General features: G+C 36.3%; 1 protein-coding gene across 1 annotated transcript; it reads left to right on the top strand.

The window, feature by feature from the left end:
• The first annotated feature begins 11,499 nt into the window (after positions 1-11,499).
• Positions 11,500-20,067, top strand: LOC127834464 (transcription initiation factor TFIID subunit 9B-like). The gene is made up of 6 exons (XM_052360321.1): positions 11,500-11,667; positions 14,852-14,988; positions 15,515-15,649; positions 17,598-17,685; positions 18,197-18,280; positions 18,737-20,067. The coding sequence occupies exons 1-6, from the start codon at positions 11,547-11,549 to the stop codon at positions 18,919-18,921; spliced, it is 750 nt and encodes a 249-aa protein (XP_052216281.1). The 5' UTR covers positions 11,500-11,546; the 3' UTR covers positions 18,922-20,067.
• The last annotated feature ends 346 nt before the right edge of the window (positions 20,068-20,413 follow it).

The raw sequence follows: 20,413 nt of genomic DNA, 5'->3' as shown, positions 1-20,413 counted from the left end.
TCGGTTTTTTTTTCTGAATGCTTGCGTGCGCAAACATTTCAATTTAAAAACATCTCTTCTGACGATAAATAGACGCTGCTACTTAAAACTCATAATTAAAAAAATATTAACAATATTTCCATAATAGCTTTAGGAAACACTTTATTCCTAATATCGTATTATGAATTTCGTTTTAATGTAAAACAGACTGTTTTGATACCAAGAACAGGATTTCTGCATCCAAACTGGATTTATTAATTATTATAAAAGGCAAACATTTCTATAACGTAATAGGTTTCCCGATACCAGTAATCGGCCGAAATACAAACTTCATATCAATGAAAAACAATTAATAGATGTCGATATAATCATCTAGACGATAAAAACTATTTTATCCGATAGGCGTATGTTTCACTTCATGTTTCTATTTTTCGACGAGACTTATTTCGTCATGTTTTATTAAGCATGGTATGCGGGCCTTTTCAAACTTTAAAAATAGTGGAAAAGTGTTAATGCTTACCCAAACATCGATCCCTGGTACTATTGACAGTTTTTAGTTGTTCGCGTAGCGAACAGCTAATGTTGTTACCATAAATTTCAAGTCAGTTCGACGGAAAGCCTACTACCCGCCACACCTGCCGTATCCGCGCGAGAAAGAGTTGTATAATTTAAGAAAGAGGTTTGAGTTCTCCAACTATATTCATTCACAAATGGAATTATTATGTAAATATCGTGTTAAATGGAATATTTTTGAACGGAGTTTATATAGAAAAGAATCAATAAACAATGTTTGTGTTATACGTGTCGCGGAAGAAATTATTTATGAATGATTAAAATAGTCCACTATCTGCTGCGTCTTAATGACGTAGTACAGGTTATTCATAATATGTGGCTATTAATAGATTAGGGAAAACATCGCAATAGTATAAGGTTACGCTTGTTTATATTCTCAATTTATAAAACGTTGAACATGAGTTCAACAATTACTTCAGGGATACGATAGACAACAACAAAAATGCTTCATAATCGCTTAAACCGAATATAAAAAACAATTAAATATAACAAGAATTATCTGTTTCGTAATCTCGTTCATGCTTCTGCAGCGGAGTTACATTTGATAGTTCTGGGAAACGTTCTCTTGGTCTCAACAGATAGCGGCGATCTTTTGTATTTACGGGTGCTAACAACGCAATAGTATAAGGTTAAGCTTGTTTTATATTCACATTTCTCAATTTATAACACGTTGAACATGAGTTCACCAATTACTACAGGTATACTATAGACAACCTCAAAAATGCTTAATAATCGCTTAAACCGAATATTAAAAAACAACTAACTATAGCAAGAAATATCTTTTTAAAGGGTAGTTGGCGTAAATGCTGACTTTAAAATAAAGTTTGCAATTTACGTTTCTAAATAAATAAATTGAAAACAAAAGTTTAACTATTGTGTTTTTTTCACTTGTAAGTCGCATATTCACCGCATGAAATGTGTGTTATCATTGTCAAACCACAAATTAGTGTAAATAGATAAAAATTATACTACGGGAGTGCACATCATATGTGTCCTCACATGTCTTATTATGAGTACATTTCTTTTCCATCGAAATATATCGTATCATAATATTTGACTTAAACGCAGTTTATTTCGACACATTTAAATGACGCTTTCATAGCCGCGTCATGCGTAAATGGATCTTATGCGTTTCGGCCAGCGTATCTTAAACCCAACATGTGCATTTGCGCTGTCTGCTCAGAGGCGATGCTGTTCGGTATAAAATCACTCAATGTGTTATGGTCTCATTATGTACATTGTATCTCCTGTCCAGACTGAGAGATGCGCAGGCTGAGTGGATGATGGGCGCATATGAAATAAGACCCATTATCGCATGACGAGGGTCATTTAAAATCTAATTGCGAATTGTAAAGGCACATTTAAGCACAATGCTTTTCGATACAAAATTGAATTCAAAATAGCAAACTTGTAAATAAGGGCAGCCTATCAAGGCTTTCAGGAACGATTTCCAGACGTGTTGACCGAGTACGGCAAACATTGTGGTTGGATAATTAAACGATTTTCCTCTTATCGTGACACTATACTATTCCGGTAATGTTTGTTTTCTCATCTTGAAAGCAAAACTGTGTTTATCGATAGTCAATTATATTTTCCCCGGACGATTAAGTGAACGAGTACTGACCCTGAAATTCTGCGAGATGGGTTTTAACGCGCAATTGTAACTGGGCCACAATTTGCGTCGTTTGAACATACAGAGAGTAGTCCGGAAATCCTTACACTGAACAGTGCTACATCCTTTGCGCTGAGCACAGACACGGTGATGTAGCCAAAGTTCAGAGGTTTTATTTCGAATCAGCCTATGAAATATTCGAAAATATTTATGCTGTCTGCTGGCGTCATGTAAAAGTCATTTAAGGTGAAAAGCTGGGTAAAACAGCTATGCCGAAAAAGCGAATTAGTGCTCTATACCTATGTTTAGGTCCGAGTTGTTGACACCGTGTAAGCTGCTAGGGTAACAAGTAATGCATAAACAACAAAGTACGGGTCAACAGGGCTGTCTTTATGACTACCTAATTCGTGAGTAAAAAGTATTGCTCGCAGATTTATTCGGCATAGCTGTTTAACGTCACTTTTAACCTTACCTGACCTTTGTAAGTGTCCAATAAAATTCAAATAAAATTTCCCGAAGCTAGACACGAATGAATACACTTCATTTATTCCATTGGCTGATTTGAGCATACCACCAGAACATTGGAAACATGACCGCGTTTTTGTAACATTGTTTTACTGCGTGTTCAGCATGAAACAATTTTATCTCTGATGAAAAGGCTTGATAGATAGAACAGTTTTACACTCAACTCTTGACCTCAACACAGTTTGTGCGTGCACCTTTTATTTTCAGAGGATTGCCCGCGCCAGAGCGTTTGTACTTAAAGGCTATGTTCTCATATTAAGTAATTACTTTCATATTCCTGTCTGTGTACTAGTATATTTATGTTCATAAAATAATCGTTTTTTCCCTATCCTGATATTCGTTTTGGCCAAACCATTTTAAATTGTTTTTGAAATTGAACATTTAACATGTAAAATTATAAAGTTTTAAACAAGCCGTCGTTCCAGCAGTGGAAGCTTGGCCTCACTTTAATGCATTGCATTCCAACCCGCAAGGTATCAGGGTCAGTTCGCGGCAAGTAAAATAATCGTTATATACTAGTAATATAGACGCTATCGCGTGAACTAGGTGAACTGGAATTTTCTTTAGACCAGAAATATGTTAAATGAAGATATTCAGCGATATAATTATTGTATGTCAATAATAGGTTCTTAATGTGTGTTCAACAATACCATGATAAATATTATTTTTGATTAATGTAACAATATAAAGAAGTGAAACTCCAGCTGCTGGAGCAGTATTGAATTTTCATTAAAAACAATTAGTTGGTCTTTTATTTAAGGCAAGTAATCAATCTGTCCATAGGTTATTTATTTAGCGCAACCACCAATCTTATAATCACATTAATACACATTGCCAAGTCAACATACATAAAAGAGTAAGAGGCAGCTTGTCAGATAATGGTCTGTAAAAATTCAGTATAACCTGCAGAACTCTCAATTGATGAACATACACGTTTACTTTATAAGTACAGAGAATGTATAAGAATCTAAGTATAAGAAAGGTCTTAAACAAGGTTTCTTAAAAAATAATAAAAACGCAATACCGCCACCAGCCTCTGAAGGCTGAAAATATAACAACATCGAAGATATGTACGGGGATACACGCTACTACATCCACGCAGCACACATCGAACTGTTGTGCAATGCAATATAAAGAAGTGAAACTCCAGCTGCTGGAGCAGTATTGAATTTTCATTAAAACAATTAGTTGGTCCTTTATTTAAGGCAAGTAATCAATCTGTCCATAGGTTATTTATTTAGCGAAACCACCAATCTTATAATCACATTAATACACATTGCCAAGTCAACATACATAAAAGAGTAAGAGGCAGCTTGTCAGATAATGGTCTGTAAAAATTCAGTATAACCTGCAGAACTCTCAATTGATGAACATACACGTTTACTTTATAAGTACAGAGAATGTATAAGAATCTAAGTATAAGGAAGGTCTTAAACAAGGTTTCTTAAAAAATAATAAAAACGCAATACCGCCACCAGCCTCTGAAGGCTGAAAATATAACAACATCGAAGATATGTACGGGGATACACGCTATTACATCCACGCAGCACACATCAAACTGTTGTGCAATGCAATATAAAGAAGTGAAATTCCAGCTGCTGGAGCAGTATTAAATTTTCATTAAAAACAATTAGTTGGTCCTTTATTTAAGGCAAGTAATCAATCTGTCCATAGGTTATTTATTTAGCGAAACCACCAATATTATAATCACATTAATACACATTGCCAAGTCAACATACATAAAAGAGTAAGGGGCAGCTTGTCAGATAATGGTCTGTAAAAATTCAGTATAACCTGCAGAACTCTCAATTGATGAACATACACGTTTACTTTATAAGTACAGAGAATGTATAAGAATCTAAGTATAAGAAAGGTCTTAAACAAGGTTTCTTAAAAAATAATAAAAACGCAATACCGCCACCAGCCTCTGAAGGCTGAAAATATAACAACATCGAAGATATGTACGGGGATACACGCTACTACATCCACGCAGCACACATCAAACTGTTGTGCAATGCAATATAAAGAAGTGAAACTCCAGCTGCTGGAGCAGTATTGAATTTTCATTAAAAACAATTAGTTGGTCCTTTATTTAAGGCAAGTAATCAATCTGTCCATAGGTTATTTATTTAGCGAAACCACCAATCTTATAATCACATTAATACACATTGCCAAGTCAACATACATAAAAGAGTAAGAGGCAGCTTGTCAGATAATGGTCTGTAAAAATTCAGTATAACCTGCAGAACTCTCAATTGATGAACATACACGTTTACTTTATAAGTACAGAGAATGTATAAGAATCTAAGTATAAGAAAGGTCTTAAACAAGGTTTCTTAAAAAATAATAAAAACGCAATACCGCCACCAGCCTCTGAAGGCTGAAAATATAACAACATCGAAGATATGTACGGGGATACACGCTACTACATCCACGCAGCACACATCAAACTGTTGTGCAATGCAATATAAAGAAGTGAAACTCCAGCTGCTGGAGCAGTATTGAATTTTCATTAAAAACAATTAGTTGGTCCTTTATTTAAGGCAAGTAATCAATCTGTCCATAGGTTATTTATTTGGCGAAACCACCAATCTTATAATCACATTAATACACATTGCCAAGTCAACATACATAAAAGAGTAAGAGGCAGCTTGTCAGATAATGGTCTGTAAAAATTCAGTATAACCTGCAGAACTCTCAATTGATGAACATACACGTTTACTTTATAAGTACAGAGAATGTATAAGAATCTAAGTATAAGAAAGGTCTTAAACAAGGTTTCTTAAAAAATAATAAAAACGCAATACCGCCACCAGCCTCTGAAGGCTGAAAATATAACAACATCGAAGATATGTACGGGGATACACGCTACTACATCCACGCAGCACACATCAAACTGTTGTGCAATGCAATATAAAGAAGTTATTCCACCATATTGAATAATGTATTAATATAAAGAAGTGAAACTCCAGCTGCTGGAGCAGTATTGAATTATTATCATAAACAATCAGTTGGTCCTTTATTTAAGGCAAGTGACCAATATCCCAAACAGTACAAAACAGCACAATACAAAACAACATAAACACAAATAAGAATAAAGCTGGTGTCACCGCCTTGGAACGGTCAATGCAAAGCATTGGGGGGGTTTAAACCGGTTTTAGAGCGCTCAACCTCACACTTGGCCCAGCAATATTCATGTTACATTTAAGTGTAAATAAAAATTAACCTCATAGCATTGTAACTCAAATTAAACAATAATAAAAGGGACAGCATGAGCGCGATGATTCTCGATACTGTTAATAATCGAATCAAATAGCAATGCCCCACAAACCACTGAAACAGGTTTGTTTGAAGAACGCGCGTATAAATATTTAAAATATGAAAAAATCAAAAGTTTTGTACAGGGAATTTTCATCATGAAATTATATTCTTAGTGAGATAGGTATTCGATTTTCCAAAAATATTCATTGAATATGATGGTGATTGCAAATTGTCTTTATATTAAGTTCTTATTACCATTTTCATCATACTTTCTATGCTTTCAGAACGTCCAAAAAGGGCCATGTTGTTGTTATTTTGTCTAAGTTATCTCTATAAAATAAATAGGATGATAAAAAGTGCACACAAATCTCGACCCGTGCGTTATGACACACTCTTTATATATTTGAATGGCGTATGTTCATTTCAAACTTGCGATTAATTTAAAAAATGAGTTGCCTCTTAAATTATGCAATAGCGAACAACTTCATCCCCTTCAGCGCTTTGATTCATATTGTTATGGTTAACTGCGACCCAGCCTTTTGAGACAAGCTGATTGCACAATTACATCCAACGAAAAGACCAAGGAAATTTAGCCGATCCGTACGCTTCCAAGTATTCAAGCAAATAAAAAAAAAACAAGTTTCTGTTTCCAAGAAAGACCAATAATGGGACCTGTGCGTTCAAGTATTTTGAACGCTATGTTGGATAATAAGTTGTTTGGGCTAATCTTATGAGGATTTTTTCTGAGTAAAGATCTTTTACAGCCTAGTTTTCTTGGAATACTTAAGATAGCGTTCAAGATCCAATCCGATAATAAAGAAAAAGAACGTAATTTTGATTCGTAAGCGGTTCGCGGAATCCGCAGCCACAACGCGGCTTTATTTCAGGTTACATTACACTTATCTCATTGTCTATCTCTCCAGTGGTGCCTATTTTTCGGCAAAGCTGTTTTACCCAGCTTTTCACCTTAAATGACTTTAACATAACGCCAGCAGACAACATAAATGTTTTCGAATATTTCATAGGCTGATTCGAGATAAAACCTCTGAACTTTGGCTACATCACTGTGTCTGTGCTCAGCGCAAAGGATGTAGCACTGTTCGGTGTAAGGAATTCCGGACTACTCTCTGTATGTTCAAACGACGCAAATTGTGGCCCATTTACAATTACGCGTTAAAATCCAATTCGTAGAATTTCAGGGTCAGTACTCTTTCACTAAATCGTCCGGGGAATATATAATTCACTATCGATAAACACAGTTTTGCTTTTAAGATGAGAAAACAAACATTACCGAAAAAGTATAGCGTCAAGATAAGAGGAAAAACGTTTAATTATCCAACCACAACTGTTTGCCGTACTCGGTCAGCACGTCTGGAAATCGTTAGGAGAACGCCTGGATAGGCTGCCCTTATTTACAAGTTTGCTATTTTGAATTCAATTTTGTATCGAAAAGCATTGTGCTTAAATGTGCCTTTACAGTTCGTGCGCAATGAGATTTTTAATGACCCTCGTCATGTGAAAATGGGTCTTATAACATATGCGCCCATCATATACATAGCCCACTCAGCCTGCGCATCTCTCAGTCTGGTCAGTAGATACATAATCAGACCATAACACATTGAATGATTTTAAAGCGAACAGCATCGCCTCTGGCCAGACTGCGCATATGCACATGTTAGGCTTAAGGTACGCTGGCCGAAACGCATAAGACCCATTTTCGCATGACGCGGCTATGAAAGTGTGATTTAAATTTGTCGACAGAAAACTGCGTGTAAATCAAATATTAACCTACGATATATATATATATATATATATATATATATATATATATATATATATATATATATAGAGAGAGAGAGAGAGAGAGAGAGAGAGAGAGAGAGAGAGAGAGAGAGAGAGGAGAGAGAGAGAGACGAGAGAGAGAGAGGAGAGCGAGAGAGAGAGCGAGAGGAAGAGAAGAGAGAGAGAGATGAGAGAGAGAGAGGAGACGAGAGAGATTTATATTAATTAGCCAGTTTTAAACATAAAATTAAGTGTTAATAACTATAAATTTAAAATCTTGCATTGAATTCTCATTAGAACCATTGTTGTTTGAGTAACTGTAACAAGGTGTGATGATGATGCCCGACGTTCATGCTAATTGAAGTTGACACAGGGGGGGGGGGGGGGGTGGGGCACTTAACCGCACCTTGAATTATTGTGAGGGGGCAGATCTCCGCCTACTTAATTATGACAGGGGGGGGGGGTAGTTCTCCTCCCCTACAGATTTGATGGGAGGGCACCTCTCCGCCCCCTTATAAATAAGGGGGCAGTTCTCCGAGGGGCACTTCTCCGTGGGGGGTGGGGAGGGGGCACCTCTCGCGGATACCGTATTTAACGGGTACCTGCAAATATAAACTCCGCTATATTAACGTGTGAAGATCGTGCGTTACTGTAGTGTTCAAAACATCATCATGAAAACAAGCAATCACGTTTGATCATAATAGGGATATAAAATACTTGCGTAAAATAAATTAAATGTATCGATTTATGGTATCATAAAATGCTAGATTTGTATCGCTCATTATCACTAGTAAAGAGTTTTCAATATACATGTACATGCAAAGACAGTTCAATTTGCAAAATATGCAGGTCCCGCGGATGCAGTTTTTTTAATTTGAATGTTCAAATTTATTAATATTTTCATTCAATGTAAACGAAACGAAAATTCATTCAATGTAAAAAAATAAAAACTACATTTGAAGATTGTAATGTATTGCGCTTTTTAGGGCTTTGTTTTATAACTGATTCAATGCACCTCTTACACTTAATTTCGATCGCTGATAAAAATAACACTGTCGCATCCACACCACTTATAATTACAATCAAATTATTATATGTTTTATAATTTTTGAAATATCATTTATTAAAGTCTTACTTTAGGGAAGAAAACGGGTATTTTTAGTTTTGTTTTGTGAAATTGTCAGTATTTAGTCTTCCGACGACCTTTACTCTGATACTATGTAAATGGCCGCGATCGAGAGGTGTGACGGCCAATCTATTTTTAGTAACGGAAAACCCCTCTGGTGACGTCACGCAAAAACATCCTATTATGAATAAATCTGAAGGAAAAGCGGCTCAAGAGACGAGTGTTTATATTGGATGTTCAGAAAATTTGTACGTCGACGTACAAAAATGTAAGTCGAAGTACAAATTGTACTTCGACGTAAAAATATATACGTCGAAGTGTATTTCATATTTGTACGTCGAAGTACAATTTTTATATATATATATATATAATATAGGTCTTGTTGACTTTCGACCCAAATGGTACGCCATACATTCTCGGCACTTTCCGTCAAACATCGGATAAGTAATCGATTATCGATAATCTGCGAGGGGTACCGAATGAGATGTATAGAACGTAGCTTTTGGTCAGACAAGACAAAGACAAGACAAATATTTATTCAGACTTGCACAGTGTACATCGTCTAAACACTAGATATTTCACATACAATTATGTCACAGAGATAAACATAGTAATAATATAAACATAAGGAGCATCGTATACGTTTAGGAAAAGTTACAGAGATAAACATAGTAGTAACAATAACATAATCAGCATCGTATACGGTTATGAAAAGGCAAGGTAATATATGGAGGATTGCTATATAAATTAATTAACAGCATTAGTAATATTAATTCTTAAAATCAGAGCTTCTTTTACAAATTTGGCTAACTTAATAAGTTCAAATTTATTCGTTGTATTCAGCAACTGGTGGAATTTGTAAACAGAAGGCCTTTTGTAATAACATTTCTTTAAATAGTTTTTTCTAATATCAACGTATAGTGGACATTTACAGACAAAATGGTACTCATCTTCAATATCTAATTCGTTACAACAAAGGCAAAAACGTTCATTTCGTGGTATATTTTGACCAGCATATCTTCCAGTTTGAATTCTCAGTGGTAGGCTGGAAGATCGAAGCTTTGCGACATAGTGTCTTAGTGATTTAGGTAATAAATCTAAATAATTTTCGTATACAAATGTTGACTTAAACACACGGTACATATCTAAAACAGAGCTATTTTCAATGGATCGAAACCACTCTTGTTTATAAGTATCAATGACAACAGTTTTAAACTGTGGTATAACTATTTTAACATCGACGGAGCTTGGATTATTAAACACGTATGAAAAACCGTGTCTAACAATAGTTAAACATTAAATACCCAATTAGAACGACCATTTTGACAATCATTTAATGCTTGCATATAAATCGATTTTAAAATTATGTTATCAGTTTCAATAAGTTTAAACCAATATTTAACCATTTTAACATATCTATGGACAAATAGTGGGTATCTTCCTAACTCGCCATACACCACAGCATTACATACAGTTTGCTTAACGTTTAACAATCTTTTACAAAACTTTAAGTGTATCCTTTCCAATTCCATGGATTTTGCTTTACCCCATATCTCACATGCGTAATTCAATATGGATCCAACAAAGGCATCGAAAAGCTGGAATTGTGTTTTTGGTTTTAAGTCAAACTCTTTACATTTGTTAAATAAAATATTCATAGCTTTAAGTGCTTTTCCACATAAATATTCTTGATTTAAATTAAAATTTCCAGTGTAATTAAAAACAGTTCCCAAATAATTAAAATCATTTACTACTTCTATTTGCTGACCTTCAAATGTCCATGTTTCAGATGGCAATAATCTACCCCGTTTGCGAAACACCATTATTTTAGTTTTATCGGTATTAACCTTTAATCCCCAGCATTAACAATAATTTGAAACAAGATCCAAGTGTTTCTGCACTTCCGCGGGCGATTTACCAACTATAGCCATATCATCTGCGAAAAGTAACAAAATCTATACAATGTCATCAATACTTAGGCCGGAAGAGACGTCATTCTGTAAAAACAATTCTAAGTCTTCTACAAATAAGGAAAACAACAATGGGGACATAACTTCACCTTGCCGTAATCCTACAGCGTATTTAAAATAGTCTGAGTATGATGAACAATGCTTAACACATGATTTAACATTTTCATACATACTTTTTATTATTCTAAGCAATTTACCTTCTATGCCGGCCTTGTATATTTTCAGCCATAATGCATTACGGTAAACAGAATACACTAAATAGTTTCCCTATATAATTCAATGTGAAAGCGACAACTTTAGGCCAAAATAAATGCAACATTTTGCACATAGAGACCCCCATTACCATACCCTTTTTTAAAGGCCATTCTAAGCGGAATCGATTTATGCAATAAAAAAAGATATGTCATGTTCAATGCAAGAAAGAACTTGACACAAATCAAAATCGACTGTTTTTGCAACTTTTTTTCGGCCGTTTTTTAGTGGAGTGTAACCTTTTTCAGTGCGATGGTTTCCTATAGTCTTCAAGTTTATCATATTTCAGGGAATCAGTAGTGAACACCTTTTCATGCCCTACTCTTATCTCCGAAAGATAACACCCGAATACTAGATAAAAGTATAAAACATGCCTTCTTGTCAACTATGGTATTTTTTTTAGAGAGTACAGCATGAAACAGTTATTTAGTGTACTGTAACCTTTTCCGTTTTTTTTTTCACTACAATGGCACAACCAACAAAAAGTACGCCGAGGGATGCTCAAGTGATGGCTGCAATATTGAAAGACATGGGAGTGACAGACTATGAACCACGACTCATAAACCAGATGCTTGAATTCACTTACCGTACGTTAGTTTTCTTGCTTAATGTTTCTGTGTAAAGTTGATCATTATATCGGACATTTTATTCGGACATTCATCATTTACCTTTAAAGTGATATTATGGGCATTTTTCACTGTAAAATTGAGCAGAAAAAAAATTAAAAGGTCAAAAGAGTTAGTTAAAATGTGGTAACTGACCAATTACTCATCTTGCTAGCAGTTGTTTATAAAAAAATATATATTATATTCGATATTTAACATGACTGTACAGTCCTCTAAGCCGAGTGGAACTGTTTTTTATTAGGATCGGAGTTAGTGTTCATGTGTTGTATGAAAAGATATGAACGAATCTGCACTTAAACTAAATTTAGATTCACATCGTACATGCATGATCAGTTGTAAAACGAAAGTACGGTTGATATTCAAATGCATTATTTTGCTTTTTCCGAGATATTGTTTTCGTATGTTGATGCTGCATTAACAAATATAAGTTTATATGAAGTGAAAAAAATAAAAATAAACAACAGTTGCAATAGACTCCTATAAACATAACATATACTGTTAGATGCGCATAATATCACTAATACACATAATAATTGGAAAACTGACAATTGTCAAATTTAAAAGTGCAATGGTTGTACAGGGTCCTTCATATTGGGTTATTAATTCAGCACACAGCATACTGTGACATCTTCCATGTTTGTAACATGTTTTCATAACTGGAAACATCCATGGCAACAAACAATACATACAGCATTCTTAATTGACCAATACTCTTACTTAATCACTTGCTTCCCCTATCCAATCTAACAGTAGCATGTCATCCCTAGAAACACAATAGGGTCCCAAAAAATGACTTCATCACCTTGTAAACAAACAAATAGCTTTGTGAAAAGCCCCAGCAGCCCACATTTAGGGTCATGGTAGTCAACTACCAAAGCATTCATACCAAAATACAGCCATTTCGGCTATTCAATAGGAACTCAAACAGGACATTATTATTGTAAAACAGATCTGGCTCCACAGTGGCATCTACAAGATAGATAATACCAGCTACCATATTCTGTAATTGATACAATTTAATGATAAACCTTTCTAACTGGATTAAAAATGTAAAGGCTTCTTTCCAACCCTTAGATACTGATGAGCATCAAACAGCATAAAACCTGAACAGACTGCTGGTTGCAAATCCATGTTAGGCGAGACAGTAACAGACACCCACATGGGCAGAGTCTCAGTGCTCCAGCTAGGCCTAAATGGAAGGGCGCCCTTCCCTTCAGAAACTCCGCCCTGCCCTTCCTAGGCCCCTCCCTGCCCTTTAATTAATTTTTTTTTTAAATTTGGACATATGATTATTTATAAATCTCGTATTACATTGTAATTAATTTATTCCTCATTGTAGACATTTTATTTTTATGGTTTAATAATAATGGGAATTATATATTCTAACAATCAACGAGATAAAAACTAATATGCAACAGGGACCATTCCAGATGCGCCCGCTCCCTCAAAAGTGACAAAGTACTGCGTGTCGCAAGTGCCCTTTTGAAAAAATAGCCCCCACCCCTGCCCTTTTCAAATCCTAGCTGGAGCACTGGAGTCTTCATAGTTGCTCAAGAGAACATATTCAGAAATGATCTCCTAGTTGAGACAACCTCTAAACTCACAGCAGCCATATACACGCCCCCAAGTAATAATGCAAAATAAATGCAAAAAATGAGAGATTATCTTCACAGCTTACACACCTAGCATCCAATCTTTGGTTAGCAGGAGATGTAAACCTCCCCAAAAAAGACTGGGAAAGCTTAAGTGTCCTCTTCTCAAACTACAGAACTAGCATAAACCAGAATTTCCTAGACCTTCTCTATGAAACTGGTTTGAACAAGTCATCAAGCTCCCCACTAAAAACAAAAACACACTAGACCTATGCGTGACAAACAATCCATCTCTAGTAATACAGAGCAAACAACCGATAGGAGTGAGTGACCACAGTATTGCATTCCTAGAAGTAGCTAGAAAATCCCGTAAAAGCACCTAAGAAGGGTAAGACATTACTATGGAACAAAATGGATGTTGAGTATGTAAGAGCTGCTTCAAATGAATTCAGCTCCAACTTTACACATGAAAACACTACGTCCACTTACATATAGGCCTGATGAAAGACTTTCCAGAACTGCTGTTTTTCCATAATGGAAACAAAATACTGTTGGAAATGACATCAAGTAGATGCAACCAACCCTGGATTATCAGGATGGTAAATACACCTCACAAGAAGCAAAAAAATGGCTACAGAAAGGCAAAATAAACAGCATACTTGAGGACTTTGCCAAGTATAAGCAGCTCCAAAAAGACATACTTTAGGAGTACAACACTTATGTGATTGACGCAATTATTCCGCAGTCGGAATTGTTAAAAACGATAAGAGTCAGTCACAGTGACCCAAATAGCTGAAATTCTCAACTCCCATTTCAACACTGGATTCAGATTCGATCACGACAATCAGAAAACTTTTGCTAGACCTAAACCCCCATAACCCCACTGACCAGAGAGAATGCCACCAGGATTCCTGAAGGGATTTGCAAGTGGAATTACCCATGCAATGACCCTAGTGTTTCAAGCCTCTCTCACGCAAGGCTGAGTACCCAATGATTGGAAGCACCCTTAGGTCACTCCAATCTTCAAGAAAGGCGATCACACCTGCCAATTACAGGCCGACACGTGCATCTTCAGTCTGTTGCAAGACCATTGAACATATCGTCCACAGTCATGTCATGAAACACCTCGAGCACCAAGTTATACTCACTGACAGTCAGCATGGCTTTAGAAAAACAAAATTCCTGCAAAAGTCAGCTTGTACTTACCATAAAAGACATTGCCTCAAGCTTGTATGATGGTGACCAGATTGATGCAGTCAGTGCTTCAAGATTTTAGCAAAGCCTTAGACAAGGTACCCCACAAGCGACTCTCCATGAAGCTTGACCACTATGTGATCTGCAATTACCTGCTGAAGTGGATGCTGAGTTTCCTCAGCAACAGAAGCCAAAAAGAAGCAATTCAGCTCAGAGCTGACAGATCTGTCAAAGGAGACTATTGGACAACATGCAGTACGAGCCAAATGATTGCCTCCCAGCTTCAAGGCAGGCCTGGTCACTCTGCATTAGACTGCAAGCACATCTGATTGTATCCTTCGCTTTTGTTTAAATTTCAGGGTATGTAACAGATGTTCTGGACGATGCAAAAGTGTACAGTAGCCATAGTAGCAAGAAAAGCATAGACACAGAAGACGTACAGTTGGCCGTGCAGTGTTGTATGGACACCTCCTTTACCACCCCACCTCCCAGAGATGTAAGAGTCATTTCAGCCTCGCTCTGGCAAAACAGGGCTTAATGCATGTGCATACAGTGCCATCCCAGAGTAGCCTGTGCAATCTTCACAGGCTAATGAGGGATGACACTTTCCGCTCTTATAAAATCTTTAGCTTAAAGAAGTCTGTTCTAAACAAAAGTCTCTTTTTTGCTTAGATACCCATTTTGGTGCATTTCTAGTCCCTTAGACAATCACATTTTTTAAATGAAAGAACTTTCTTGCAAGATTCCATTTTTAAAGGATTCATTTCCAAGCCTAAGATACTGATTAGCAGCAAAGAACATAAAACCTTAACAGACAATATGTTGCCTGCAAATTTTTACCAAAAAAACCCGCTGACAATTAACTTGCCAAGTCTGCAAATGGCTTGTATATAGGGAATGTGCCAGTGGCAGACAAACCAACAAATGCTGAGGTAAAAACAAGGCCATTGACAGGAATATACGCCTGTTGTATAAAAAATTTACACCTAAGGATGCAATATTTGTTTGCTTTACTTTTTCAGCTTCTACTAGAGATTGCGAGACACAAGAACGCCCAGTCCCTGCCCCTTATCAAGCCGTACTCTGGGCCCCGATTGCCCCCGGACCGGTACTGTCTGTCTGCTCCCAACTACAAGCTTGTCAACAGAAAGAAACAGGTATTCTTGTGAAGTGTTGTTTTGTTCATTTTTATAAATCGTGTTTACCCACTCTTAAGTTTCAAATTATCAGTAATGTTTTTACATATCTTCTAGATGTTGAGGATGATTTGGCAAACTGGTCATAATAAAAAAATCTCAAAAGTTCACACATATTTAACATGGTAACTCATGTGTTTTAAAGTGATTCTTAAGTCACACACTAACTAAATTTTAAAAAAGGTTTTCCTTAAGTCACACACTAACTTAATTTTTAAAATTAACTTATTCACAGCAAAATGTTTTTAATTTCCTGAAAAGAAGATGAACATATGCTCTGTTTATGCTATATCTCATCGTTAGTAAAATTAGTAAAATATATACAAGAGTATTACAATGTAGCCTGCTATAGTAGTTTCTGAGATCTTTAACACTCACCATTGCTTTTAAGATTTTACAACTGATAACAAGAAATTAGCAAAGCCGTGTTCAAGCAGTTGAGTACTTACAAACTTATTAACCCTTTCAGTGCTGGAACCATATTTTGAAGGCCTTTGCAAACAGTTTGGATCCAGATGAGACGCCACAGAATGTGGCGTCTCATCAGGATCCAAACTGTTTGCTATTCTGATAGTATTCTTCGAAAAAAAAACAAAGAAAATGCTAATTTTAGAAATTCAGGAGAAGACATTTTAGCAGACGACAAATTTCCCGGCATTCAAAGGGCTAAATAAACCAGGTTCTGGGAAAAACTGGGCTTAATGCATGTAGGTTAAGCTTTTGTCCCAGATACGCCTGCGCAATTTACACAGGCAAATCAGGGACAACACTCCACCTTGTTGGTATTTTTATGCCCCCGAAGGAGGGCATATAGTGATCGCACTGTCCGTCCGTCTGTCTGTCTGTTCATCACACTTAGCGTTTAGGTTTCGAAAAATGCTCATAACCAAAAATTGCCCCCAAAAAGAATTAAAACCCTGTCAAGATCAAGTAACTTTGAAGGCTGCATTTGGAATTGCCGAAAGTAATAAGCATGTAGCATCATCCAAGAGGGTCAGCAAGTACATCTACTATTTTGAACAAGTTTTTGCTTAAATAGCAAATAACTTTTAGTTGGTTAAAATACGAAATGAAGGTGACTTTATGTACTATGGGGTATGCACTGATGCTGGCATGAAAAACGGTATGCACCAACGCTGCCAAAATTATAATTTCAAGCATACAACATTAAAACGGCATGCTGCTTTATCAGACCACGTTACTGGTATTCAAGCACCCCAGCTTAAATCCAACTTTGTAGCATGCAAGGAAAAAACATCCTTGCTTTGAATAATTTGAAACCAAAAAATCTCATTATTTTTGGAAAAAGCTCATTGTTTAAGCACATGTGTATTTTAAAAGCTCATTGGTTAAAAATGAAAAAATATCACTGGGTATGCATGTGTATATGGACAAGGCCTTTCTATACACACAAAAGTTTTGACCCCTGTGACCTTAGCTTTACCTTGAACTAAGGGTCAGCGTTTAGGTTTCGAAATCTGCGTTTAGGTTTCCAAAAATGCTGATAACTTCTTTCAAAGCAATTATAGGGGGCATGTGTCATCCTATGGTGACAGCTCTTGTTTGTTTTAAGAAAGACTCTTCTCAACAAAACCCCAATATATGTGTGGACTTGACTGCACAGGCTGAATTTGGAACGACACTTTTTGTTAAATCTAATAAAACACTGATGAGTTTTCTGAAATTTCTTTGTCAACAGACATGCTCTTCGACTTTCTCAATTGTCTCCCCTACATTCAACAAAACTGGAGGAGTATTTCCCCTTACATTAGCAATCAGATAAAAGAGCATTTTCCCTTATCAAATTAAACTGTACAAAGTTCACACTTTTCACACATGCATGAAGCCCAGTTTTCCCGACACTAGGCTGAAATGTCTAATAATGTTGCCTTTTCTTCTGTTTTTTCAGCTTCATCGTATCCAGATCGGCCTGCCAGTGAATCAGCTGATAGGCGGCCATCGCATCTCTCTCACACCAGTCCATAAGCAGGCACCCAGTGAGTTGTACTTTCATGATAACCCTTTCCAACTCAGAAGTGAAGTGAAAATGGCTTAATGCATGTTATTAGCATAAAACCGGAACAGCCTGCAAGTAAACTTTAAAAAAAAACTTTCTTTAAATGAAAAATTCCATAAAAGCAAAAAGCGTCGTCCCTGATAAGCCTGAGCAAATTGCACTTAAGCCACATGCATTAAGCCCTGTTTTCCCAGTGCGCAGCTCATATCTATTTTGTGCATTTAGAGATTTTACTACTGCTGAAGGCATGAGCTGAAATGTACAGTATTTAAATAATTAAAATTCATTAAATCTGAGTGTTTTTATGAAGCTTTTTGGGAAAACTTTTCTTTATGCATGTGTGTATAGAGTCATCCCTGATTAGTCTGTGCAGACACTTAAGGCACATGCATTAAGCCTAGTTTTCGCAGATCAAGGCTTAAATTAAAAATATGTTTGTATGATTAATAATATTTAATATTCTGTGCATCACACCTTGTGTCTGTTTTCAGAGATACAAGTCAGTGCACAGGGCCATCAGTTATCGGTCATCAACCGGCCGTCCCCTGTGGCTCCCATAGTGAGGATGCAGCCCAGTGAGTAATCACTTACTGCCGGATTTGGTGGTTGCTGAATTTGTTTTTAAAAACTTTATTAGAGCCCCAGTTTTGGAAAACCGGCTTAGTGTATGTGCCTTAAGTGTCCTGCCTGATTAGCCTGTGCAGTTTGCACAGGCTAATCAGGCTTTAAACTTTCTGCCTAAACTGAACATTTGTTTAGAAGAGACTTCCTTTAAACGAAAAATACCATGAATGTGGAAAGTGTTCTCCCTGATTAGCATGTGGGGACTTCACAGGTTATTCTGGAAAGATGCATTAAGCCCAAATTTCCCAGAACAAGGCTTATTTTCTTTGATTATCTCAGATGTTTTATCAAAAATTCCAGTTTGTTTATTTAATTTATGTTTGTGGTTTGAAGTTTCTTATTGCTTTAATATTGCATAAATTATCGACCTTGACCCTGATATTCCCAATGTCCATATTCCATTTCAGACATGCTGCATCAGCATTCGGGTGTGTCCACTAGCATCCTGCCTGGTCTCACACTGTCCAGTCTCCAGCCTGCCCAGACCGGTCTGCCCTCCACTGTTGCTACCATGGCAACCAGTCTCATACCCAACCTGGCGAGCAACCCGCTGAAACGGAAACTTGACGACGATGACTATGACCAGACATGATTTGACGCGTGTCTTTGTGAAGAATTATTTTGACTATCATGCCCATTACATATACTGGATATTGATAACTATGACCAGACGTGGTTTAACATGTCTGTGTTTGGCTAAGAATTGTATATGACCTGTTGGCCCCTTAAATGAAGTGGATATTGATTACTATGACCAGACGTGATTTAACATGTGTCTGTGTTTGGGCTAAGAACTGTATATGATCAGTTGGCCCCTTACAGGGTTTTTTATCTGATTTTGGGGAAAGGGCCTGGCTTTTTTTTAGGGGAAAAAAAATCGCGCAAAATGCAGATTTTGGGGGGAAAATCATGCGAAGACGGATTTTGGGGAAAATAAGGAAAGTCTAAAATAATCAATTTAACATATTTTGTTGTTTTTAAAACAAATTCTAGGCAACAGATAATTTAATTATGCAATATTTTATATTTTCTACACTGGATCAGGTTAACTTATGTATTTAAAGTTAAAAAAAAAAAATTAAGTCTGGGGGAAAATTTACCTGCTGAGGGGAAACAAAATTCGAGGGGAAAGGGCCATTTTTAGGCGGATCCCAAAGAAGGAAAAAAAGCCCTGCCTTACTTAAACTGGATATTAATAACTATGACCAGACGTGATATTACAAGGGTCAATGGTAGGGCTTAGAAATAAATAACCCAGCAGAACTCTTAGATGAGTAGTGTTCTGAGAAATCTGGGCATAATGTATGTGCGTAAAGTGTTGTCCCAGATTAGCCTGTGCAGTCCACACAGGCTTATCAGGGACAACACTTTCTGCCTCAACTGGATTTTTTAAGAAGAGACTTTCTTCAAAAAGAAAATATCAAAGTAAGCGTTAAGTGTCGTCTCTGAATAGCCTGTGCAAACTACACAGGCTAATCTGGGACGACACTTTTTACAAATATGCATTAAACTCCTGCATTAAGCACTGTTTTCCCAGAGCAAGGCTCATATAAAGGTCAGGTTGCCAGTTAAGCTAACATACTGGTCCTATGTGTTATCTGGTTGATATTTATTAGTGCGTTATACTTGTATTACTGTCTACTGGTTTCAAAGAAAAAAATTAACAGTGGTTCCACATTATGCATAACATTGCGCAAGTTGTAGTTGCTTTTGAGGAAATAAATGGGTTTTTCACATATTGATATAGTTAATAATTCTATTAGAATAACTCCATAATTATGTTTGAAGTGTGTCAATAATTGCCTTAAATTGTCAGATTTTAAGATTTAAACTCCAGTACCCCCCCCTCTAGCAGCCATGTTTTTTAACAAACAAAAAGCATTTTCAAAATCAGCCTAGATATTAGAACAAATGTTCTGACCAAGTTTCATGAAGATTGGATATAAATGTTGCTTCTGGAGTATTAGCAAGCTTCTTCATTTATTTGACCTTGTTGTTGACCCCACATGACCCAGTTTACAACTGAGTCAAGATGTCATTTGCACACATTTTCTGACTTAAGTTCATTCAAGATTGAAAATAAA

This window comes from Dreissena polymorpha, chromosome 6 (assembly GCF_020536995.1).
Source record: "Dreissena polymorpha isolate Duluth1 chromosome 6, UMN_Dpol_1.0, whole genome shotgun sequence".
NCBI classification, from domain to species: domain Eukaryota; kingdom Metazoa; phylum Mollusca; class Bivalvia; order Myida; family Dreissenidae; genus Dreissena; species Dreissena polymorpha.
The sequence above is the reverse complement of the archived record's forward strand: the minus strand, read 5'-3'. Positions and strand labels throughout refer to the sequence as shown.